Below are 26,984 nucleotides of genomic sequence, written 5' to 3' on the forward strand. Positions count from 1 at the left end.
CGCAGCAGAGGGTTACAAATTCAACTTTAAAAAATCCAGAATTGCCCATCTGACAGTCCTATTCTTAGGATATGAGTTATCAAGTGAAGGCAAAAGCCTGGCTGACAATTTCCTAGAGAAATGTGCCGTACTCCAAGCACCTAGAACACTAAAAAACTTACAGTCGGTTCTAGGCTTCCTAAATTTCGGAAGAACATACATTGCAAATTACGCAGAAAGGGTCAAACCCCTTTATGATCTGATAAAACCTGATTTCAAAAGATCCAATTGGACTCAAATACACACAGAAATTTTGAGATCCCTACAAACAGACATGCTAATTAAAACAAAATTAGAAACACGTGATAACACACGCAATCTTGTGATTCGAGTCATCCCAGGGAGATGCGGATTCACATACCTGACCTCTAATGAGGGAGAAAAGGTACCAATTGCATTCAAATCACACTTGTACACAGAAGCTGAAAAGAAGTTCAGCAGTACAGAAAGAATTGTTCATGCAGTTCAAACCGCAATAGCTAGAGAAAAAGATCAAGCTGACGGTAGACATATCACAGTCAGAACAGCAGAATCAGCCTTTGAGGCACTAACAACACCGTGTAATTTACCAACAACAACATTAAATCCAAAGTGGATACAATGGGTGAATTCAATCACAACGGACAAAGTATACTATTACCTTGATCCAGAACTAGAAGAGTTGAAAAATCTAGAATATGAAAAAACATACCCTCTGCCAATCGACATTCTGCCTTTACGACATTACGCCTGTGTAATCTATACAGACGGACATGCTCAACCTCCCGTTTGGGGAGAACAAGCATACAACCCCACATGTGGGATTACAAAAGAAGTGTGGCGCGGAGGTAAACTAAAACCTCTATTAACAAAAACACACTCAGTAGAAACTAATTCAGAACAACAAACTGAGATAGTAGCTTTGAAAATGGCGCTAGATAATGCGGATCGCGAATTCCCGACACTTATAGTGTCAGATTCATATTACTGCGTCAAATCATATAACAAGGATTTGCAGACATGGATTCAAAACGGTTACAAAGATGACACAGATGCACCAATAAAGCAGAAACTGCTCTGGGAACAAATAGCTCTTTTACAGAAAGAACTACCAAAGACTCACGTGACACACTCACTGAGTCATCAGCGTGATGGCGTTCACGTTGCAGGGAATTCATTGGCTGAGACAGCCACAGCGGCAGCCACTAAATCGGCTCCCGTAGATCGAAAAAAGCGTACATTAAAATACATTGACGGTGAAACAGTGCTGGCAGTGAAAACGTCATCAAAAGGCGACTGCTCAGCGTTACCGATCAACTATCCACTCAATTATACATACATAATCGATGCAAACTCCGTCCCTTTTGCTCGAATCCCTGGAGTGGGGGATAGAGTGATTCCAAACATGGACAGGAGAAACTTGTTAATCGCAGACGCGCATATGGGCGAGGGTCTCAGACACCTCAAACTAAAAGATTCTCTGGAAGAATTACAATCACGGTACTGGTGGCCAGGCATGAGTCTGCGTCACACCATGTTTGTAATAAACTGCCCAAACTGCAACAGAGATCGCAGTGGGGAGAGAAACAGTTTAATACCTCGTCGGTTTACTCCAGGAAAAATCAGGAGTAAAAAGGAAGGGTTGCGATTAACTTATACAGGCTAGTTCCACTTATAATGTAGATCACCAGCACTCGGCTGACGTCCGGACGGTTATACAAAGATTTGCGAGTCTAAATGGCATATACGCTAAGAGCATGCTATGTTTGACCATTGTCTCCACTCTAGCCCTCAAGCATGGGGGGAAACATGGCCAAATGAGCATAGCCCAGCGGGAATCTTCTCACTTCCTTCCTGAGGGTACGGGATGGTGTAAAGAAAAAACAAAGGCATAAAGCAATCTATAACGGAAAGGATATTAGGTACGGGAGCTGGGTGGGTCAAACATCTAATAAGTGTCCAACGTAGTCTCAATAACTTGCCAAGAAATTCTCTGAAGGGATTCAGTCCGTACGAATTATTATTCGGAACTAGGATGATTATCTCTGACCTTGACAGTCAGACTTCAGTGGTGAAAGAAAAAAGCTTTGATATCAAAGACCGTTTGGCTATTTTGCAGGACTTAAACAAAACAAGAAAAGACCTGAGCAACATAAAGTTGAAACAACAGCCAACAACCACTGAAGAACCACCACCTGTCCCAGCAAGACCTGTCTGGATTCCTAAAGTCGAGGATCTAGTCAGGGAGAAGATCGCGGTAAAGAAGGAATTTGGGCCTTCTTACAGAAAAGCAGTTCCTGTCTTGTTTGTCAACGGGACAAGATCAGTTGTACTACCGCCACTTGCTGTTAAAAAGGAGAACCGAGTTGTATCCATCGACCTGGTAAAACCACAACATGTGGCCGATAACAAACAGTAGGCCAAGTGGACTCCCAATAAGTAGCAGAACACCAAGGTTTGCTACCAGTACAGAGGTTCTTACGAAGAGGCTCATCACATTCGAAACGCCTACAGAAGAACAACAAGGACTATGCAGCAATGCAATAGAACTCAGACCTCTGAAAACCCAAATAAAAACATTTAGCAGAGACACACCAATCTATAATGAAGTACCAAGTGAAAATGCAACCAATGAACCAATTGGAACAATTGACAGAACTGCTTCCGGCTACTTCATAAACTTCGATGATTCCTCTGAAGGCTTCACTGAATCAAAGACACAGCCATCATCAAAAACCTTTAAAGATAAAGCTAAAGAACTTTTGAAACAACTGAAAGAAACATATCTGATTTCTCCATGGATTGAATTTTGGGTGGGTTTTGGTGCATTTATCCTCATACTTTGGCTCATCATGGTACTTACTTTGGGACGCTTCATTGAGGGAAAATATGCTAAAATGGACACAGCAAGTCAGAAAATCAACTTGATCCTCAAACCACACACATCTTCACACGTCGAGAAAAGAGAACTTTCTTCAGCCAACTTCACAGCCAATCCGATACCTGGTGGGGTAGCCTGGGACAACACTGACTATGAAATTTATGGTCTGGTCGAGATCCTGAAATATCCACACCAAATTAAGATCTCCTTGAGTGACTTTGTAAAACGAAACTCATTTGCTGATGATTGGGACTTCGAAAGCATTAATAATATGATGTCTGATTTAGTAATGTCTGCTAAATTTACCAAACATGATTATTTGCAGGGTTCTACCAATTATGATAGTATGTACTGTTATAACCACTATGGTAACCATTTTTTACATAGATCTGCACAACCTAGAAATGTTTTAAATTATAATCAATGGGAACATTGTGCAACACCTCCAAAAGGGAGTTCAAGAACCGTTTACGACAAATATTCATATTTTTCAGGTTTTAACACAAGTAATGCTGAAGCATTTTTATTTTAAATTGTCAAGCAAGACAGGGACCAAGACCATGATAACCAACACAAAATTGTTATATTCAGACTCATTCTTTGAAAAAATGAATACCTTTGGATTTGATTATTGGGACAAAAATGTTGAATTGAAAAGTGTTTGGGGTACAAAAGAATGGCAAGTACAGGGTATAGAAGCTTTGTTTAGAGCCTGCATGATCCCAGAACAAATGATATTTTTAAATGACACTGTTCAACAGACCACCTGTCTTGGCTTAGCCAAAATCAAAGATTTAAATAAACCGTCTATTCCAAAGCCAACAATGTTTAGCAATAACTCTGATACAGACGAAGAGATAGACGTAAACCATATATTAAACCAAAACAGAACACATCCTGATTGGAAACAGTGGTTGATCTGGCCCACAGATACTAATAACTGTCAAGACAGATTCCTGAACAAAACGCAGGGGTTCAAAATGACCAGGCCAGACCCTAGATATCCCCAAAGACATCACCCAGGGATAATAACCACCTACAGTGTGGGCAAATTATGCCTTCAATGGCTACAAACTTCCACACTGGCAGAAATTAAGCAACACCTAACTTTACTTACTGATGGTGCTGACTTGCGTGATTTCACTATGGGACCACGCAAACAGCGTCAAAAGCGTTTCATAGCAGCCTCTGTATATGCAGCATACAATGAGGCCTGGAAGGTTACTCAAATTGAAACAGCAGAGAGAATATGGGAAATTGACCGTATTAATTTGGAAAAATCACTTTCTGTAGTGGACAATGGGTTAATGACTCTGTCCCCCAGAATTTTTTCTTTGGACAGCATTGTGTCTTCAACAATCGATATATTGTCGCAAGACTTACTGTTATTACAACACGGTCAGTCACAATTGCGTTCTATTGTACAGCTTGGCTGGACGTTACAAAATCTGCGTTCAGGCTATGTGCCTTGGCGTTTAATCAATACAACGTCACTATTCCAAATCTTTAACCTTACTGATAGACAAATCAGTATGGCGCAAAGGGGTGCTGATTATACAATCTTGACCTGTCAGTGAATGGATAATACATGGGATAATAAATATTCCAATCTCAACCTTCAGGTTTCAATACTGCCAAAAATATATACAGGCTGGCATGTACGAGAAATTGGGAAAGGGGTACCTTAAAACAACATGGAACCTGCCCTATTCACATGCATGTGTCAGTAATAGAGGACAGAAAGTGTTTCTTAGTGGCAACAATTGTGCGATGTCACTAAGTGGCACACTTCTGTGTAACGGAATTAGTTTGCATGGAGCCTGTGAAGGGAATTCATACAACCTTTCATGTAACCAGCAAGGCGCACCTGCAACGGAAATAGAACCATTCTTTCAAAGACTCTATAATGGGAGTTACATTCTTATTGTAGACCGCAGATGTTGTAGTCTTATGCCCGGGACTCCTTATCTAGTAACTACTACTGCGAAGGTCAAGTGCTGTGGACGCTCGTTGTTCCCCAGCTCCTTCCCAGACAGGGAGGCAAGGGCATGGCCCGATTTGAAAATTACTTCTATTCGAATAGATACTTTAAGCAGAATGAAAACAGTGCTTCTTCAGACGCCTACCAGGCTCTCGTCATCAAAAGAAACGTATGATCTACAAGTCGCAAGGACGACTGCAGAGATACATACATTATTATCAACTAATTCCCCCGTACATTTCGCGGAAATCCTGAATGAAATCTTAAATATTTCTGATACCAATGGGGTCTCAAAGGTATTTAAGACAGTATTTTCGATGGCATTAACACCATTCAAAGCCATACTGGGTATTTTTCCAGATTTCGTCCATTCGATTTTTGGCGGACTTCCCCTGATCTTGGGACTAATTGCAGGAATCCTATTCTTAGTCCTTATTTTTCGTTATGGCAACCCATGTCACAGACAAAACTCTTGCGACAAGGGAAGAAACAATCCTAGCCATTGGATACCGGGACCGGATATCAAAAATCCTGGGACTCTCCCGGCTTAGAGACCTGAACATGACTTGGTTTCTATCATTTCGACCAATGTGGCAAAGATGTGTTTTACCTGTATTAAGGTGTCTGCTATGCGGGGAAGAATGCGTGTTAGACATCTGTCTGACGCTACAATCGGATGCGCCGATGGATGCAGAAACATTGTTGAGCCCGATCAAGGTTCATGCTTTGTGCTGCCCTCAAAGGCTACCAATCCTGATGACGGCATTCGTGGAAGCTTCACCACTACGATTGATGGGTAGTGAAGTTCAAGATGAAAGCAGCATCGAACAGGTACGACCTTCTGTCAGCAATGCGAATCAGAATGTCAATGGAGACAATCATGCACAAGAATGCATGATTACACCTATTTCCGAGTTAGTGGAACTTTCCCAGGAAGCTGTTGACAGTTTTTTCGAAAGCCTAAATGATATGATGTTCTCACCCGAACAGAAATAGAGACTTTTGAGCAAGCTCGCACACGGCGTTCCCTGAATTCGGCCTTCAACTTTAAATAATAAAGTCACATGAACTATTTTTCACTCCAGTTCACGGACAGCAACTCTTTCAGAAGCCCCAATTCATTTTTCGGTTTTTCGGGACACTTATCTTCTGCTTAAAGTAAGAAACTATTCCTAAAGAACTAAGATTTCTATTTTTAGATACTTTATAGACTTTAGCTGCCCGCTGGTATGTTCACAAATATTTTATTCTGTGATGGAATGGTCTCGAAACTTTTTTCTGTATTTAAGAAACCATTTCATGTGTAATTCTCATATACCTAATAAGCAATAATGTATACAAATGCGTGATTACTTTAGCATTATTCCATAGCTTGAGTGCATACGATATATATGTCTGCAAAATTTCCGTATATTTGAAGAATTTCAAAATGCATTTATGTATTTTGGGGTGGTAAGGTATACACACTACTCTATAGTATGTTGTACTATGTTATACTATGCCTAGATTAGTAAATATGTCCATAGTTAGCGTGGAGTGGGTGTCATGTATTCCTATAGGTTCTGAATCGATCCCCCTATTCCTGACCCTATTCTAGTTAAACAAACCAACAAGTTAACTAGCAGTCAGCCCATGAGGCAGAAAACCCCCATGATGCAGATACCGTTATCTGACGCAGTCACACTACGGCACAGGAACGTGTTATCTGATTAGGTCATAACGCTTGCGATCTAATTAGACAAGCGATATTCCTCCAGCCCCTGATAAGGCATACGGAGTTCTCATAACAAATCAAACCTATGACAACCTGGGCAAAACCCTGCGGCCATTGTTTTGATTTCACCGAGAACTTCAGTAAAAGAATGTGCTAACGAGCAGGTCGTATGACATCCTTATTGACGTATCTATGTCCATCCTTACGTCAATCTCGGCACCTTAAAGGTATAAATATTACCGATCTTGCCCTATGCAAACACACGCGTGGTGACGAGACGGAGCAGCCATACTTGCCGAAGCCAAGAGCAGAGCAGACCCCGCTGGCAGCAGCCCCGCCTTCCTGACGCGCTGAGAGACGTGCTGCTTTCTCCTGCCGAGAAATCCAGCACCGGCGTTTCTGGGCCGCCCTCGCAGGCAGCCTGGAATATCGAGACCAGAGAGAGAGATACCATCCCTCATTCATCCTAACTTCCAGGTACAGAACTGAATAACCCCTCACAGAGAATTCTTTAGTTATTCACTTGGCAAAAACAAACTTAACTTAAACTGTAACTTTCTATTCCCGCCCACGCATTAGACTTAGGTCAGGTACACGGGGTAGGCGTATCTAGAAACACCAGTTGAGTACGTTTAGTCAAATGTATATGTGTATGTAATATATTTTATTCATTTTAAAACATCTTATGGCTTAGAAACCATATCAATGTTTTTACAGTATTATTTTATGCTATTGCTTTTAATGTATGCACTTTACTTAGCTATAAGTATTGCAATAATATCGATCCATTTCTCTTGTATGAGAAAAGAGACTGATCAATAAATAACACCTTTTTATTGAACACGCCCGTCTCTTCCTTTTCTCTACATTCTGATGAGACTAAGAATGCACGTACTGACTGAGTAAAATAAATTGCCTTTTGTTCACACGACTCTCGAGATATACTCTTGATTAGGGGAGAGCAAAGTTGTCATGTTCTATGGTTGTCAGAAACTAAATCCCTTCTTGTCTAATCAGGGGAGTTAATTCTTTCCTGAACATTCGAGAACGTTTCTAGTGAACTCTGAGCTAAGCTGGCAAACCCAAAACTTTAAGTCTAGTATCGACAGTAGTAGACCTAGTTAACGTCTGGCCTAGGCCTTTACTGCTGTAGGTATCATTCCAATGCGCAGAGCCTATTGGGATGATAGGAACTACACTACAATCCCTCCCAGAGCATGCATTGAGAAGTTCAGCCCAATGAGCTTCATCTTTTTGCCTTGAATTTTGCCGCCTTATAATCCTGCCTCTTCTCTCTTATAGAGACCTGTTCTTTACTCCTAATTGCAGCTGCCAAAGTTTTATAGGCCAAGTGACAGTTGGAATTGTACCAAACTGCAGCCTTGGTGATGGATGAGGCGGGCCCTTTCTTGTTTTGGATAATAAAAAAACTTTTCAGTTGATTAAAAAGATGCTCATGTTCTTGGCCAGCTCTATCCCAGTGTACCCCAATTCGTTGTCTGTCTGAAGTGTAACAATAGTATTAGCTACTAAGTTACTCATGTCTTGCAGCTTCTCAGGGTTGAGTGCAACCTTAGACAATTTGAGACGTCTTGTATCATTTGATAGATGGCCTTCTATGAAATCTGGACAATGTGGCAATTCATCGACATGAGTTGGGTCAATAGCCCGCATAGAAACTAAAAGAGGATTGTGTTCACTTTCTGGCCGGGCTTCCAGCATCATATCTAACAATTTAGGCCACAGTTCCTTATTTATAATAAAATAGTCTATACGAGTAGAGCGAGGCCCACTACCAAATGTTGGCATCCCTAACTTGTCCGATTTTCTGCGACCATTTGCTGCTCTCAGCCCATGTTCCAGACAGAATGCTTTTATTTGGAGTACTGCTCTGGTCCACTTTTTTTATGGGTGGAAGTTCCAGTGGTGGGATTGACCACTGGTCATCCTCCTTGAGACAAAAATTCATATCCTCACAATCAAGTGGTTCATATGTACAATTAAAGACACCTGCTATTATTATGTTAGTATTGCCTCTGTGATTCGTTAAAAAAACATCTAGAAGGCCCACAATATCAGAGGCCTTCCCTCCTTGCTGACGCCTAGAGTAAACATTAATGAGTAGAACATCCGGGGAATTGCCCTGTGATAGCTTAACAATAAGAATGTCCTGTGAGTCAATGGCAATCTCCACTATCTTGTAGTGGTGGAGCTGCCTGACCCACATTGTCAAGCCCCCCTTCGGTCTACCCCTTTCACCCTGTACAGCTGGCTTTGAAAAATTAATGTATCCCTCACAGAAGACCTGATCCACTGCCCAAGTTTCTTGGAAAAATATAATATCCTGGTCCTCAATAAATGAGGTCCATTCGGTAGAGGCTAATTTGCTTACAAGCCCCGCAATATTCCAAGAAGCTATTTTTAGAGATGAGCTAGACTCCAACTGTACACTCATTTGTGGGCTGTGTTCACATTTTGACATGTGGAAGGCTGGAACATTATCAGTGGTGTTACATGGATGAACCATACCATTATCACATGCCCCGGGGGTTGAAGATGTACTCATACTAATAATGCGTGGCACTCGGTTACCCCTACCTTCCTGATCCCATCGGGCTGGGGTCTTGCCGGTCAAAATTGCGGGACCCAGTCAATCAATATCCTCCAGGTTGGTAAAGGATACAAATCTGTTAAGGTTGGGACAGAGTACTCGTAAATTCCCTGAGCATGTGTTACAATGTTACAATCGTCCCTAGGCATTCTCGACAACCGTGTGTCTTGGTAAAAAACCCTAATGGTAAGATATTAATACCGTCCCCACTTAAAAACCTTGATCCTGCCCTGTCAAGGATGGTTTTGACTCAGTGGAGGTAACCAAAATTAACCACCACACAGTCACCTCAGCTTATTTTCTTTGATTTCCCTATCCACGCAATTCTACTTGACATTTTAAAACTCCCAAATAAGAGACCTGCCAGCCCTGTTTTGTAGTTTATTAAATGTAGGGCCTTGTTCCTGAGTGAAACTCAGTTTTCCTCAATGCCAGATTGTAAATTAGGAACATTCGTGAGTACAATGGTATAGGGTGCAGCCTCAGGGGGTAGATTAAAAAATTCATAATAGTTATGACTGTTCATACCTCCCTGTGGCACCCTTCTAATGGTACTACTCCCGGGTACTTCTCTCCTATGTGAGGCTGTTGCGTCGGGGACTAGTATATTAGCCGGTAGTTGGGGGGAGCTTTCAAGACGATATTGGCGGCCGTAACCTTGTCACTGGCGGGAACACTAGCGGGAACAGTTGGTACAGCACCCAGCACTTCATTATGAACAACAGGGCCATTTGTAGAATTACTTTTTGGCAATAATAGCTGGTGCTCAATATTAATCAATCTTTGATCAATGTCTACCAGTTTGGATACTAACGGTTCAAACATTGCCTGTAGTTTTTTTTCAAGCTTAGCTATAAGCCCATCCTCCATATCACGTGGCATCTGATTAAGACTAGCCGGGGAACTAATAAGTATTGGACTAGAGACCTCGGGTGTTACAGCCTCTTGAACACGGCCCTTCTTGCCACGGGTGGCCCCTTTAGTTTTAGCCACTTTACTGGCCTGGTGCAAAGTAGACGGTAGCCCACCCGCCTTCCTTTTCTTTGAAGGGGCTGAAACTACACCCTCCCCCTTCTTGGCCTGTGTTTGGCGCTGCTGGCATGTTAGCATCATGTCAGGGGATAAAGTAGTGGGAGTAAGATCTCTAACTGGAGTAGAAGGAACAGCTATTGATGTTAGAGAAGACCCAGAGGATAATTGGTGAAGTAATTTTACTGGTGAACCCAAACCCTCCTGAGGACATGCTAATGGAGCCCCAGCAGATGCTCTACGAGGATACAGGGACAATCTCCTTTGGGTGAGCTAAATCTCTTTAATCAGTACGGATTCTGCTCTCAGGAGAAAAGCATCGAGTGTCCCAGCGACCCCCTTTTGAATAGTCTTGCTCATTTTTAACTTTTATCCCAAGACCTGGCTACCATAAAACAATGGAACAATAAACAAGATTAGCAAAAGTCAGTCACTAACCAGGTCCTTGTGGGCACCAATTTGATGGTGTAGGGGGGTGGCCCAGCCCTGCCTCCTCCTGGCTACGACGGGCGCGGACAGGCCCGCCCTTGGCCTGGGCTTGGACCGGGCACGCCCGCGTGCAGCCCATGCGCATCCTGCGCTGCGGGAGGCTCTAGATACTTTTAAGCGCCTCCTGGCGCTTCCGTGTGACGGCATCAGAGGGCGCCAACAAAGGCTGCTGGGAGATGCAGTCCTTCTCCTTGTTCCCCCTCGTCCGACCAACAGTCCAGAAAATGGCACAGCAGGAGGTGCGGCAATGTCGTGAGCCCAGCAGCAGGTAGGGCGAAGAGACACACAGTATGCCTGGAAAAAGAGCCGGAGGAACCCTTTCATATTTTCAAATGAATATTGCATACTGTGCCTTTTTAGAGCATTTTTGGTATTTTGCAGTACTGAGGAAAATATTGATGCATGTTTATTAAATACATCTGAACTCTTATACACAACATACCATAACATAAACGTTCCTTTATTTGCAATAATTTAGCCAACATGTCCTAGTGAACATCACTTGCAACACTAATTAATTTGATTTGAGTGAAGAGTCATCGTTGGTAGACTATTGCATGCTATATTCTAAGTTATTTAAGGAATCTTATACCATGGCCCTAAGCGCTTCAACGAGCTGAAAACCTTCTTTTAATAAAGATACACAAGTGATAGCAGCTTAAATGTGAGCGTATTTCGGAATTTCATGATGTCAGCATACTATTTATAACTTTGTTTTTATGTTAGTACCTGTCGACATTAATTGTATTCACCTGTCTCTCTTCCTCTTTTTTCTCTAGGCTTCAACATCAGCCAAGCACAAGGATCTCCTCGTGACGTGAATGGAATTGTGGGAGGTTCAGTCCTGCTTTCTCTCATAATACCCCAAGGACAAAGTATCTTGGAGGTGCGTTGGAAATCAGTTACTAATAATGCACGTCTTGGTGACTTCAAAAGCAAGACATTTGAGCCATTCCATCTTGCCAATCCTACAATTACTCAGAGACTAGAAATGGTGAATGCAACAATTCTAAGGATAACCAATCTGGCAAAGAATGACAGAGGGATCTATAGAGCTGAGGTTCAGTATGAAAGTGGATTTAATGAGGAAAAGGAATTTCAGCTCAAGGTCTATGGTGAGTGTCCCATTTACAATTTTTTTAATATTTATTCACTTTAATAATTTCACAGCCTTTTACATTATTAAGTCCTAAAAAACAAAAGATTTGCTTTAGGGTGTCTACTATGTAGGGTCTTCCCCAGCCTAGGTACCCGCCAATGACTATGCCACACACGGAGCTTAATATTACACGTCTTTATTCGTGTGCTTGTAACTTCGAACTGTGAGTACCTGGCTTACAAATTGACAATGTCAGGTTAGAATAGCAAGAAAGGGATACTGGAAAGCAAGGTTGTCTTTTATTGAAATAATCTTTTATTCCAAGAACACAGTGAATAATTCATGTTGTAAAGTTGATTAACTCCAACATTTTTCTCAGTTAGATCGTAATATGTATTTGTGATTGAGTACTGGTGTGAAATATATTTATAATGCAAATGTATATTTATGTCCTCAGGACAGAAAAACGGATCTAGCACTATTGGACATAAACAGACCAAACCCCAGTCTTGCTACACTTCCTTCCTACCTGGGACCAAGCAGAGCCTGACTGGGAACCGCAGCCCTGGCAAAACTGTTCACACTAGCATTTGCCTCTCTCTCTCTCTCTCTCTCTCTCTCTCTCTCTCCTGAAGCTCCACCCATGCAAGCTGTAATTACCTGGGCAAGCTGGAAAAAGTGACAGAGACACCAGGAGTGCTCACCTGAACTTTCAGACCAATTTCAAATGCTTCACATCACTGGGGAAATGTCCAGTGGAAGAAATGGGCTGCCCTAGTCTGAGACCAAGTCAGGAAATGACTTGAACAAGGGCCAGGGCCAGGACCATACATAAGCGTAACACGTTCACCCCCACTGGAAAGAATTTTATCTTTTAGAAGAGACAGAACGGAAGAGAGAGTGCATAGGGGAGAATAAGAAAAGGCAAAGCAGTCAAGACTGTCCTATAAATGAATTGACAGTGCCCCCGAACTGATCCAGCTCCTGTCCATGCCACTGGAATCAAGCTATCCAGGCTGAAGAGGGCTGAACGCCCGAAACCGGTCCTTGGATGCTTGTTTCCAGTCCAGGGAGGACCTGGCTTGGCAGTTCGGGCTGGGCTGTTCCCATGGGGCACAGGGTCAAGACTGATTTGCATATGGCTGGGTTCAAACTGGAATGGCATGGTGAGCAAAAAAACGATGGATTTAGGCCCAGATCTCTGTACTGGGGTGAATGTATGACATTGTTCTGCATTCTGTCTATCACCTGTTGTTTTTGCATTTGTCACCCCGAGTGGGACGGGTATGTTCAGACTTGAGTCCCGTGCTCTCCATGCAACTGGAATCAAGCTATCCAGGCTGGAGAGGGCTGAAAGCCCGAAACCGGTCCTTGGATGCTTGTTTCCAGTCCAGGGAGGACCTGCCATGGCAGTTCGGGCTTGACTGTTCCCATGGGGCACAGGGTCAAGACTGATTTGCATATGGCTGGGTTCAAACTGGAATGGCATGGTGAGCAAAAAAATGATGGATTTAGGCCCAGATCTCTGTACTGGGGTGAATGTATGACATTGTTCTTCATTCTGTCCATCACCTGTTCTTTTTGCATTTGTCACCCCGAGTGGGATGGGTATGCTCAGACGTGAGTCCCGTCCTCTCCATGCCACTGGAATCAAGCTAAACAGGCTGAAGAGGGCTGACACCCCGAAACCGGTCCTTGGATGCTTGTTTCCAGTCCAGGGAGGACCTGGCTTGGCAGTTCAGGCTGGACTGTTCCCATGGGGCACAGGGTCAAGACTGATTTGCATATGGCTGGGTTCAAACTGGAATGGCATGGTGACCAAAAAAACGATGGATTTAGGCCCAGATCTCTGTACTGGGGTGAATGTATGACATTGTTCTGCATTCTGTCCATCACCTGTTGTTTTTGCATTTGTCACCCCGAGTGGGACGGGTATGCTCAGACGTGAGTCCCATGCTCTCCATGCCACTGGAATCAAGCTATCCAGGCTGAAGAGGGCTGAAAGCCCAAAACCGGTCCTTGGATGCTTGTTTCCAGTCCAGGGAGGACCTGGCTTGGCAGTTCGGGCTGGACTGTTCCCATGGGGCACAGGGTCAAGACTGATTTGCATATGGCTGGATTCAAACTGGAATGGCATGGTGAGCAAAAAAATGATGGATTTAGGCCCAGATCTCTGTACTGGGGTGAATGTATGACATTGTTCTGCATTCTGTCCATCACCTGTTGTTTTTGCATTTGTCACCCCGAGTGGGACGGGTATGCTCAGACGTGAGTCCCGTGCTCTGCATGCCACAGGAATCAAGCTATCTAGGCTGAAGAGGGCTGAAAGCCCGAAACCGGTCCTTGGATGCTTGTTTCCAGTCCAGGGAGGACCTGGCTTGGCAGTTCGGGCTGGACTGTTCCCATGGGGCACAGGGTCAAGACTGATTTGCATATGGCTGGGTTCAAACTGGAATGGCATGGTGAGCAATAAAACGATGGATTTAGGCCCAGATATCTGTAATGGGGTGAATGTATGACATTGTTCTGCATTCAGTCTATCACCTGTTGTTTCTGCATTTGTCACTAATATTAGTACATTATGGTTTGCCATTGCTTGTTTTCAGTATAGGATGACTTCTGCCTTATTCTGACTATTGGGTAACAGCCTAGAGAGAAGGCTCGAAGCATTTTTAACATATAATCAGCAACAGCAGGTCCTGTTAATTTAACTACTCTCAGAGGGCAAGTATTCAGCTGAAACTTCAGTTTTAAGAGCAATATTGACAAAAACAATATCTGAAATCCACATCCAGTCAGGAGGTGATACATGCATTTACATACATGGTAGCATCTGGCACTTGGTTAAATTGTTTAAATCATTGCCTGTTTTCGTGAAAACGCAGGGTATCTAAGAATAGAAGTCCCAAATTGACAACAAAGAGTGGAAATTCGAAAAAAGCAGTAAATTCCTACACTGGTAGGAAGTAGGTGTAGCATCTTCTCTAGCTTTGGGACCCGTCAATGATCACACCACACACATCGAGCTTAGTATTACATGTTTTTATTAGTGCATGTGTCACCGTGAACTCAACACTCTAAACCAGTCTTTACTGCATTCTGCTCTAACACTTACGTCACAGCTCTGCAGAGTCAACAGGAACCAAAAGGGTTTTGTCATTGCTAACTAGCAAGACAATACATATCCCCGTCTGTTAAATAAAAAATTTCAATTAGTTTTACAAAATATGTACACATAAATAATTAAATATCTTCAATCAATCTTTTTGGTGCTGAATTACTTGACCTGATCTTGTCATTGGAAGCTGTGAACGGTCACCATCAGTGTCTAGGGTCTTTGCTGATGACAGAGAGACAAAAGCAGTCACTGATGTTTCAGACCCAGTTCTCTTTCAACATGTAGATCTGATGAATGGTGAGTTAGACCCCCAAAATTAGATGAGTTTATGGTAATCGGCTTTCCAGTGTTCTGGTCAGATACCATGTGTCACCTTGGTAGATACCACTTTAAAATGTTTCTCATCAAATGGGGTATCTGACTTTCTTTTCTGCATATGGCGTGCGAGCACTCGATCTCCTGTCTCAAAGATGTTGTTCTTCATGTCGTCTTTTGTTTATGAACCAAGTCCTTCTCATGAGTTGCTTTCTCAGCTTTCTCTCTCTGGTTAGTCCACAGAGGTATCTTGGTTGTCATTTCTCTTCCGAACATCGATGTCACTGGACTTTCCCCTTGTGGTCGAGTGAGGTGTTGAACAATAAGCTCTCAGGGTAGAAGTTAACACCGTTTTTAAATCGAGCTTCTCAAGAGTAGCATGCTGCATTGCTTTCTTTAGCACACTCATAAAGCGCCCACTAAGTCTGCGGCCACAGATATGTGCTCTTTTGATGCTTTATATTCAGGTGCTCAAAGAAATCTTTGAACTCTTGACTGTTAAAAGGTGGGCCATTGTCAGATTTCAAAATGGCTGGAATATCCCATGTCACCAAGATGCCATCCAGTCTCTGAATGACTCGGTCTGGAGTGGTTGTTTAGAGATCTTCAATTTGGTGAAATTGTAAATATTAATCTACAACCACCATCAGGTGAGGTCCTTGGCAAGAGGACAGAAAAAGTTGATGCCTACTCTCTCTCATGCATGCTTCATTAGTTCTGACTTGCTTAAGGTGTGCTGAGTAACTTTTGTAGAAAGGCAGTTGCATATATGCCAGGCCTTTCATTCAATTTCAACCTGCTCGTCGAGATACGCAAACCATACTCGGTCTCGAAGAGCTTGCTTTGTGGCAATGATTCCAAGATGTAATTTGTGGGCCACTTCAATCATCTTCTATCACAGACTCTCCGGAATCAGGATTCTTGAACCTCACAGTACAACTCCTTCCTTAGTTATGGACAGTTTATCTTTGACATTATTGTATTTTTGATATTCATCACCACTGGTGAGAGGTTGAGGGTGTTGATTCTATGACTGGTGTGCAATTATATCTTTCAGCTTTAGCATGTCATTATCATGGCTCATAATAGTGAAAATCTGGGCTAACGAAATGTTAGCTGTAGAGTTTGATTTTACATTGAAATTGATATAGGCTTCCACAGTCTTAGATGAAGTACTGTGACCTTGTATAAGCATTCTAGAAAAGTAGTCAGCAGGGTTCTGATCTTTCCCTGGATGATGCCCAATGTTATAATTGTATTCTTGCATTCGTAGTCCCCATCGTTTAATGCGAGCTGGCATCTTGGCCTTTGGATTGCCAAATATAGTCAGGAAAGCTTGAAGATCAGTTACCAGTGTAAAAGACTTTCCATGCAGGAATACATGGAAATGTTCACAAGCCCATGCCATGGCTAAAACTTTCTTTTTCATGTTGTGAATAAACACGTTCTGTTCGGGACAAACACATACTTGAATATGAGCAGTTGGGTGTCTGCTGGGCTGTGGAAGAATTGTGCCTAACCGGAATGGGCTAGAGCCAACAATGTCTGTATGAAGCTTCAGATTGAAATGTGCCATTTTGGTAGCATTCTAACATTCTTTTTTGTCAAGTCTCTCAATGGAGCACTTCACTTACAGTGGCAAGGTCTTGTATGTATCTGGAACACAGGGCTTAATTTGTGTCGGTGCTTGCCGGTGCTTAGCACCGGCACCTAATTATCAGGGCCGGGTCTACAGTGAGTCACGCATTAAGAAGTGCACGTCAGTTATAGTAATTGATTTCGTGTGTGCATGTGTGCTGCTGTACTGTAAATGCTGCTGTCACTTAGTTGCCCGGGCCGTACTGGTTGTGTGAGATCATGTAAAACTTACTGTCTGAAGACGACTATCCGATTCCAGATTTCTCCTTACTCTTGGTTTTTTCACTGACAAGACTTCCGGGATCAGTGTTGCCAGCCCAGTGGGCGGGACACTGAGTTGGGCAGGGCTTTGGTTTGCCTGGGCCGGTTTTCTTCTGCGGGGGTTGGGACTGTGCGAGGCAGAGGCAGTGACGCGTGCGCAGATTTTGGCAATTAAATGCGCGCGCATTCACTTCTTTAATTTTGCCACAGCACGCCCCAGAATACCCGCACAGCCAAGGCCGGCCGCATCTCGTCGTCCTGCTCACCACAGAGTAACTGGTGGCTGAACTTAAATGCCGCCCTTGAAAGTAGCTGGAGTCCGACTTGGACGACGTTGGTGGAGTAGACGTAGACTACTACTGCTGCAGTACTGTACAATGCTCACCAGGTGAGGGCCGGCGAGGCATGGCGGCATTTATAAGTATCATTCCTCTTTCACACGCAATCCAGACATGTCAGTCATTCCCTGGTTTCATCTCTTGATGTTCGATGCGGCAAAATGTCCATGTTTCTTCCCCCAATGCGTATATATGAGACGTTAGTGCCCATTTCCGGCAGAGGTTGCACATAGCTCAGCTGGGCCTGTACATTTCCATCACACTTTACACTTTCGCCCTTCCGCTAAAACGTGCACTGTGCTTCCTGCAGGACACGAAGAACAGTTTTGAATCGTTAACAATTAGACCGACAGACACCGCATCTACAGACGCACTTAGGACGGCATTGAACAATGTAGGGCACTGTGCAAGAAAACTGTGAGAATAAGACGTATGATGAACATTTAATTTCTTTTGAATGAAGACTAAAAAAACCAACACATTTTTCATACACTTGAAAGGCCCGTGCCTTCCCAGCATAGGCCAGCGGTCGAATCCACTGGCCCCCAGACAATGAAAAATTAGATCTAAACTTTAAAACCGTTATTATTTCATAGTAAATACTTGTTAGCTTGAGCAAGGGATGTTAGGCTACTTTTTATTTCCAGAGCATTTAGCTATAGTAACCGTTGTTTAATACCTATCTCAAAACATGAAAAAAATATCTTATTCAAACTTGCTCTTGCAATAGTGCAGAGGAAATCCAGCTCTTTTATTTCATAGCCTTTGGGAGGTACAACTTGTCTCTTGTGTATGGATCTGACCTTGCAGCAAACAGGGCAGGCTATGGAACGGCTCAGGCATGTACATTGTCTTATTGTTGTCCTGATTGTAAACAGTGATTTGCTGCCACTGACATTTCTACCTTTTAGACTAATGCCTTGCTTAGTTTGGTTGTGAATCTCGCTTGGATAACAACAGTACCAGCAAGAAATACAGTCGGCACCTGCTTTGACACGGAGTTCTTTAACCCGATATCTTTTCTGTTTTCACATACACTTTTGTTGTCATTAGGGTTATTGACGATCCCTTTTCTCATTAAATGAACTTGATGCACCCTGACCCACCAAAAAAGCAGACATAGACTAATAAGCAGGTACTATTTTCGTGACAAACAAGGCAGCAGTGTTTATTAATGCGGCGAGGCGTTCTCTGCATGCTGTTTTTTATGCACTTCAGGGTTCAAGGTTCCTTGTTGGCATTTTGAACAAGGAGATTTACTGACTATTCATTTCTCCACCATAGTCATTGATATTATGAAGTGTCTTTCACAGGATAATCACTGAGCAATTGTAGTCTGTATAGAAATACAAGACTGCAGATGCCATCAGACTTAGAGACAAAGATTGGAGTACGACTTTCTTGATGTACCTGTCTCTGACTAACTAATTTGATTTTAATTGAAATTGTAGATTGAATAAAATCTCCAGGGGAAAGATATGGCACAAACATCATCAGAGTTACGCTTACTGGGTCCTGAATACAAGTGCAAACTGCGCACTTGCTTTATTTTGTTGTTGTTTTATATAGCTCAAACTTGACCAGAAGCTATTGGAGTATTTTACATGAGCACCAGTTACATTACTAAAGGGCATATTCATTTTTGGTAGCCACAGTAACATTAAACGATTTGCCCGGAATTCCAGGATGTTGAGCTGACGCCGAGACTTGAACCTGATTCCTCAGCTACAAACAGAGCCATATTAGCCGTAGCAGGCGTTTCCTTGGTGGGCTGCCAGGGTGGGGGCTGGTTTTGCATCCCTGGGGGGCGTTTTTGTTACCAGGGGGCTGGGTCTGCAATATCTCCTCCCTGTAACAAAAGCAGCAGCAGTGTTTTCCACGATTACACACCTTCTCCCACCTTCTCCTGCGGTTTGAGCTCCCAGTCCGGCCCTGACTACAAAGTTAATAGCTGATATCACAGAAAAGTATTTTTATGTGGGTAGCTCAGGGGGTTACTGCTTTTGTCACATAGATTGTTTTGTTACTTGCAATTCATACATTTTAATCCTAATCTACAGTAACCTTAAAACTGTTATCAAAGACTTCAGCTGCATGTAAAGTGCTATGCTAGAGATGGCCACCACAATGCCAAGGACAACACAATAGGCCAATAATTGGTACCATTGCGTGAATGCCACCTTTGTGTCAGGTCTAGACACCATTAATACTATGGATGCCCAAAATATATTAAAAACGGTAATCAGGGTGGCACCATATATTCAAGGATGCACTCGGTTTGTCAATGGTGGCCACCATTATACAACATGTGGCTACCTCAATTTGACAATGATGCTAATATCCGAACACTGGCCACCACTGGGTCATGCCACCATTATGCCAGGGCTAGGCATTATAATGCATGTGAGTATTGTCCGTTCCCTAAATTGGCACATAGAGCACTGGAATGTTTCACTTGTCCCTTTTCCATGCACTTGTCATTTTAGCTAATTTATTCCCAAATTTGTGCTTTAAATGCACTTTTAATTTAATCTTTTTCAAACTTTTCACAGGGCAGGGGAACCTTCTATCAAAACCTTACTTGGAGCAAGGCTCCCTTGCTGAAATTCAGATCGGGTATTACATATGCCTTTCATCAGTGCCAGTTGAGGATGTGGGCGGAGCCAATGGAGTGTGGGTGGAGCCAGGTGAAAGTGGGTGTGGCCTCCCCAGAAAATGTTTATCACCTGCACTTCATATTTTACAAATTAAGCACTGCTGGAACAGTAACTGGTCATGCCAAGAAATGAACACACATTGGAAACATCTTGTGGGGATCAGCGTTTAACATCGCTTGTACTTTAGCAAGATCAAGTGTCATACCCCGATCCTAAAAGATATGGGTAGAGAATTCTAGCTTTGTCTTATGGAACTCACAGTTGTCTGCATTCAGAGTCAAACTTGCATCAGCAAGTAAATGGCATAATTGTGCAAAAGCTTTTTGTGCTCTTTTTGTGTGGCTCCAAAAACCAATATATAATCAATATAAATGAACGCATTCATGACAAGCTGTCTAATACATTGAATGACATCTTTAAAAACTTCTTCAACTGATGACACATCAAAACTTCATCTTTTGTATGGAAACAAGCCAACATGTGTAGAAAAGGTTGGCCTGTACCTGCAATGTTCTTAGATTTACAACTTATTATAACCTTTATTCAAGAAAGACGAGAGAAGACCTTTGCACAATTTATTTGCGTTATCATGTCAGCAATGTGTGGACCTGGATGTCATTCTCGTTCAATAATCTTGTTTGCCTGAAGCATGTCAACTCATATTCTTACGGCTCCTTCACTGTCCTTTTTTGGCACTAACATTATGGGAGAAAGCCAGGGCATGGGACCAGTAGAACGCTCAATAATATCATGCTTAAAGAATAATTCAAGTTCTTTTTCAACAGCGTCTTGTAAATTAAAAGCAATTTGCCTATGTATTTGAGCAACAGGAAGACCGTCCTCATTAATATGCAACTATACTTTCATAGATTTAAGCTTTCCAAAACCATGAAACAATGAAGGGAATTGACTTACTATTTCATGGTGAGCATTCATGTTCTAGTTCATGAAATCAGTCCCCTATAAGCAGCTGTGCTGAAACTGAGTAGACAGCACTTCTTTTTGCATTGTACGTATCCCCAAACACTCAGTATAATGTATACCCTTATCTTGCGAGGCAGCACATTACCTTTATGTATGGCCTAACCCACAGCTTCCCGGCCAATGACATTTAGATTCTCTGTACTGCATTAATTATCTTCAACTGCTTCACAGTGGCTAGGCATGTGCTTTGACTTCACGTGCATTAAGCGTTGATTCCGTATTTCTTCTATGACAGCACACGAAAAAGCATAGGCAGTTTGCTTAGACCACAGCAAACTCTCTGGGAGAGCACTGTCGATTTTCGGGTTCCTCACCCCCTATCTCATCACCATTTGTAGTGTGTCCTCTAGCCTGGCTACCCTCCAATGACTACTGAACACCTGGAGCTTAATATTACGTCTTTATTTGTGTGCTTGTAACTGCAAACTTAACTTTCTAAACCAGCCTTCATTGCATTCCGCTCTAACACTTATGTCACAGCTCTACAGTGTCCATCAGGAACCAACAGGGTTCTGCCATTGCTAACCTAAAAGACACTGTAAAGCGGAGGAGTTCTGTAAAGGTGTGAGCATCCATGCAGTTAGAAAACTTCTCTGACATCAACACTCACTCGTTGTTGTTATGTGTATTTGTAAAGTGCACTATCACCTGCAACTGTATTCTTGGGCTGTGCAGGTGTATGAGCCTAGCCCTGCCTAGGGTAGGCTGGTTAATTGAAAAGCCAGGTCTTCAGCTTCTTGAGGAATTCAAGAAGAGATGAGGTGGAAGCTCTGATGTGGAGAGGTCCCTTGTCATAGAGAGACACTTGAGAGAATGGGCCACAGATCTAAAGGTGCTGCCCTTGTTCCTAATAAATATATGGAATGTAAATGTTCTCCTGTTTATTGGAACCAAGATTTGCTTTGTTGTCAATACTTATGTATATTCAGTGGGTCAAATGTTTTCTGCCCTTAGAAGCAGAAGTGTAACGCAAAATGTTGGCCTCTTCTGCAGAAAGTGATGAGGTACCCCTGAGTTTCCCATATCTTACGTGGTACATTGGACTTGGGCTGAATAACGACCCCCTGAATGTTTGAAAACCCCATTAAACAGTGGGCTCCTGCACTGCTGAAGCCTGTGTAACGCCCTGCATGCAACATCCTTCATTAAGTGCTGCACTCACTGGTGGGGAACAAGGAGACAGGGGTCTATCTCTATAAGAAGACCCTCTGATGTCTAAAGGTGTTTTATGTTGGCAGCTGTTGTAATCTGCGCCCAAATAAGGGTTATTTACATGACAGAAGATAGTTGGAATGATAATGAATGCAATTGGTGAGTGCCTCCAATTTACTGGAAAAACTGTGGTGAGCCTATCAGAGTTCAACATAATTAAAGAGTGCCCAGTCATTCAGTGAGCAAAGATGTTCATATTTTACTACAACACAAAGTAGTCCTCATTTAGACATTCCAACCACAGCTGTTTCATAGCCACTTTTGGATGAACAGAGTATTGTTGAAACTGCACTTGTCTTGGCTATCAAATGGGTAGACTGCCAAGTGCAAGTTTACTGAACACACTATGATATTGAAGTTACCTGTTAAAAAGATGGACATTTTTGGCTATATTTAGAGCTCAGTGGGTGCGGGAAATCTGCCAAAAAGTGTAAGATGTCCAAAACTCTAAAAAAAAGTCCCATGTCACTGAAAATACTGCTGACTCCACTCTCTGGTAAAAAATACAGCTACTGAATTTCTGATGCTGCTGCTGTAGTGTAGTTCCTATATTCCCAATAGACTCTGCGCATTGGAATAGTATATCCTATAGATTTGACGTAGGACTGAGGTCTACTAGGTCTCTATCGGATATACTAGACTTAATTGTGTGCCAGCTAGCTCAGAGATCACTAGAAACTTTCGAAGAAGGGATTCATTTCTGATAACTGCATAAACATGACAACTTTGTTTCCCAAGAATAAGAAATGTATCTCTAGAGTCGCGGAAACAATAGTTATTTTACTCAGTCAATCGTGCATGCTTCGTTTCACCAGAGGTGCAGAGAAATAGAGAGACGGGCGTTTCCAATAAAAGGGTATTTATTGAACAGTCTTCTTTCTCATGCAGAGGAAATGAACTGCTACAATCGTAATACTAGTTGCAAAGTACAATGCGTACAGTACGAAGAGTATAAAAAAATAATACTGTAAAAGCATGATATGGTTTCTAAGCCATAAAATACATAGAATACATACATTAATAAATAAAGACTAAAAGTACTCAACTGGTGCTTCTAAAATACGCCTCCTCTGGTGTACCTAACCTAGGTCTAGTAAAAGGGAAGAAGTAAGTGAGGTGTAGCTTAGTTTCAATATTCTTTTGCCAATAATCTATCCAATAATTCTCTCTGGGTCTAATCAGCTCCGTACCTTGGTTTAGAATGAAGGAGGTCTGGTATCTCTCTCTCAGGACTCGTTTCCCAACAACCCGCAAGGGTAGCTTGGAAACACTGGAGCTGGATTTCTCGGCAAGAGAAAAGATAGCGTCTCTCTCAGTGCGTCTGCTGGAGGGTCGGCTTCCTTCGGCACTTGTTGTAGCAGGGCGTCGGGCAAGAACATAGTCGAACTGCTCCAAACCACCGTGTGTTTGCCTGGGCAAGTGTGGGCATATTTAAACCTTGAAGGTGCCTAGTTTGACGTAAGGTTGGACATAATAACATCATCAAAGACTCAGTTCTTTGATAACTCCATGAGTTCTTGGATAAATCAATAATCAAGCAAGGGGAAGTCCCTGACTGCTGAAGGCGGGTTTTTCCAAGAAATCGTTGTGGATTTTCAGAACTAGTGGAAGTAGCCATGCCGTATTTGGACTGCATAGGCTAAGTCTAAATATGGTTATGATTTCTATGCCTATATAAGGATAGGGTGATTTATACCTATATATGGGCATGAATCGGAAAAATTACACTAGGGTCCTAAATTCATATACAACACCCACTCCAATTTATTATGTTTAACATTACTGAATTATAAGCACTAAAACATATCTAAAGCATGTGTTTACAATCCCACCCAAAATACACGAAATGCATTTGATAGGGTTGCACACAAAAAAAGAGCATTTGTATAGTACGCATTTAAAAGCAATAGGCGTCATATAAAACATGACCTATTATGTTAGCAAAGCTAACTGAATGAATCATGTAATGACCTTTATGAAATGGCTCTAAGTTACAGAATAAAAGGTCGTGACCATTCCATAGCAGAAATAATATACCGTTTTTATTTTGAGGACAGGTCAAATATCGTCTCTTTAGGAAGTATTTAAAGAATTTCTTGTTCTCTAAGAATAGGTCTACTTTAAGCAGATTACTTTGTGCCCCCAATTTTTATTTTTTTCATTTTCAAGTTCTTTGGGAAAAAGTCAAAATTAGCATTAGAAAAATAGAGTTCCAAAGCTTTGGAAGGTTTGTTATGAAAAGTGAAGGCCAAATTCAGAGTTCATGGAACGCTGTGTGCAGATTTCAAAAGTTATTCTCTCTGTCGGGAGAAAACATCAAATCGTCTAGGCTGACAAAGAAATCGTCTACCACAGTAGGTGAAAGTGGAACTACTTCATTAAGTAGATCAATTGTGCACAGATGTGAAGCATCGCCGTCAGCGTCAGCCACATTAGAAATGTTCAAATCAGATGGTACCTGTGTGCCTGTTGATCCGCGTATCTCACCTCCTGTTGGATTTGCCGGTGAGACCTCAATGAATGCCGTCATCAGGATAGGTAGCCGTTGGGGGCAACACAACATGTGAGTGGTTACCAGAACCAGTAATGCGTCTGCATCCGTTGGCGCAACCGATGGTAGTGTTAGACAAACATCTAACACACATTCCATCTCCACAAAGCAGGCATCGTAGAACAGGTAATATGCAATCTTGCCAGATTGGTCTAAATGAAAGAAACCAAGTAGTATTCAGATCTCTTAAATGAGCCAAGCCAAGGACCTGTGTTATTCTGTCACGGCACCTCATCGCCTGTAGCCCATGTTCCATGCCGGCTTGGGAATCGTTGGTGGCCGGATTTGCCATAACGGAGCAGTAGGAATAAAAACAAGATCCCTGCTACGAGTCCCAAAATGAGAGGCAGGCCGCCGAACACAGAGTGGACGAAGTTAGGAAAAATGCCCAGGACTGCTTCAAAGGGTGCTAACAGTCCCGAAAAAATCGTCTTAAATACATGTGCAATACCGCTGGTATCAGACATGTTTGAGATTTGACCTAACATTTCTGCGAAATGTACTGGGCAGTTTGTTGATAATAATGCATGTATCGCTGCAGAAGTCCTTGCAACTTGCAGATCATACATTTCTCTAGACGAGGTCAGGGGCACAGTTTTTTGCAAAAGAATGGCTTTCATTCTGCTTAAAGTATCAATTCGTGTCGAAGAGATATTCAGTGGATGCCATAACGCCGACTGCCTGTCTGACTTGCTTTTTGGATACTATACTTGCATACAACAAGTGACCCTGGCTGACACACTAACTAGATACGCTTTTCCTGGCAACATGCCACAACAGCTGTGATCATTGACCATAACCCAGCTGCCTGAAAACTGGTTCTATCACCGCTGCTGGTAAGCCGTGCAGGTGGCAAGAAAGGTTATTTGAAGAACCCTCGCAGGCTCCATGTAAATTAATACAAGTATACCGCTTAGTGAGGTTTTATAATTTTTACTACTAAGACACACTTCCTTTCCCCCACTTCAACATTTGTGTGTGTATGGTAAATTCCAGGTCGACTTAATGTATCCTTTACCCAACCTTTCATACAGGCCTGCTGGTGTATGTTGTAAGCAAAACTGAAATTGGAAAATCATCACTGGTATCGTGATGGTGCCCTGTATTATCCATTCCAAGACAGGTTTCTCAGAAACGGTTAATGATAATCTTTTCAGTTTTTCAAGGCTCAGCACCGTATAGTCTGCTCCTTTTCTGCCAAGGAGATTTGTTTATCTGTAAGGTTAAAGACAGTAAACAATGACCTGGTATTGATTAGACACCATGGCACGTAGCCTGAACGCAGATTTTGTAACGTCCAGCCTAGCAGCATTATAGAACGTAATTGAGACTGGCTATGTTGTAACATTAGCAAGTCCTGCTCTAATATGTCAATGGCATATGATACAATGCTGTCCAAAGAATAACTTCTGGAGGACAGAGTCGTTAACCCATTGTCCACTACAGAGAGAGCTTTCTCTAAATTAATACAATCAATTTCTCGTATCTTTTCTGCAGTTTCCATTTGCGAGATTTTCCATGCCTCATTGTAAGCAGAATATATACCGGCGTATATGAAACGTTTTTGACGTAGTTTAGGAGGTCCAAGTAAGAAGTCTCGTAAGTCAACGCCTTCTTTAAGTAAAGTTAAGGGTTGTTTAATTTCTGGAAGTGTGGATTTCTGTAGCCACTCAAGGCATAGTTTTCCTACACTGTATGTTGTAACTTTCCCTGGATGTTGTCTCTGGGAATATCTTGGATCTGGACTGTTCATTTTGAACCCTTGTGCTTTGTTCAGGAATCTATCTTGACAGTTATTCGTGTCTGTGGGCCAGATGAACCATTTTTTCCAATCAGGATAAGTTCTGTTCTGTTGTAAAATCTGTTTTATGTCTACCTCCTTTTTTGGCTTTAGGTATGAACGGTTTGTTTAAATCTTTCATCTTAGCTAAGCCAAGACAAGATGTTTGTTGTACAGTGTCATTTAAAAACATTATTTGTTCTGGGATAATGCAGGCCCTGAATAAGGCTTCTAAATCTTGCACCTGCCAGTATTTTGTGCCCCAAACAGTTTTTGTCTCAATGTTGTCTTTCCAAAAGTTAAAACCT

The 26,984-nt window shown here is 42.3% G+C and overlaps 2 protein-coding genes across 2 annotated transcripts in view; one reads left to right on the forward strand and one right to left on the reverse strand.

Annotated features, from left to right (window-relative positions):
* LOC144798354 (uncharacterized) overlaps positions 1-10,805 on the reverse strand; it is a 90,355-nt gene extending 79,550 nt beyond the window's left edge. The window contains exon 1 of the mRNA XM_078669189.1: positions 10,673-10,805. Coding sequence (XP_078525315.1) covers positions 10,673-10,802 — 130 coding nt within the window. The 5' untranslated portion in view covers positions 10,803-10,805. The remainder of the gene's footprint in view (positions 1-10,672) is intronic.
* Positions 10,806-10,921: 116 nt separating this feature from the next.
* The window catches only part of LOC144798107 (CD48 antigen-like), a gene marked incomplete at its 5' end in the record, with an annotated part of 145,511 nt that continues 129,448 nt past the window's right edge, over positions 10,922-26,984 (forward strand). Inside the window, 2 exons of the mRNA XM_078668869.1 lie at positions 10,922-10,991; positions 11,503-11,838. Of these exons, the coding sequence (XP_078524995.1) occupies positions 10,922-10,991; positions 11,503-11,838 (406 nt within the window). The remainder of the gene's footprint in view (positions 10,992-11,502; positions 11,839-26,984) is intronic.

This window comes from Lissotriton helveticus, chromosome 12 (genome assembly GCF_964261635.1).
Source record: "Lissotriton helveticus chromosome 12, aLisHel1.1, whole genome shotgun sequence".
NCBI classification, from domain to species: domain Eukaryota; kingdom Metazoa; phylum Chordata; class Amphibia; order Caudata; family Salamandridae; genus Lissotriton; species Lissotriton helveticus.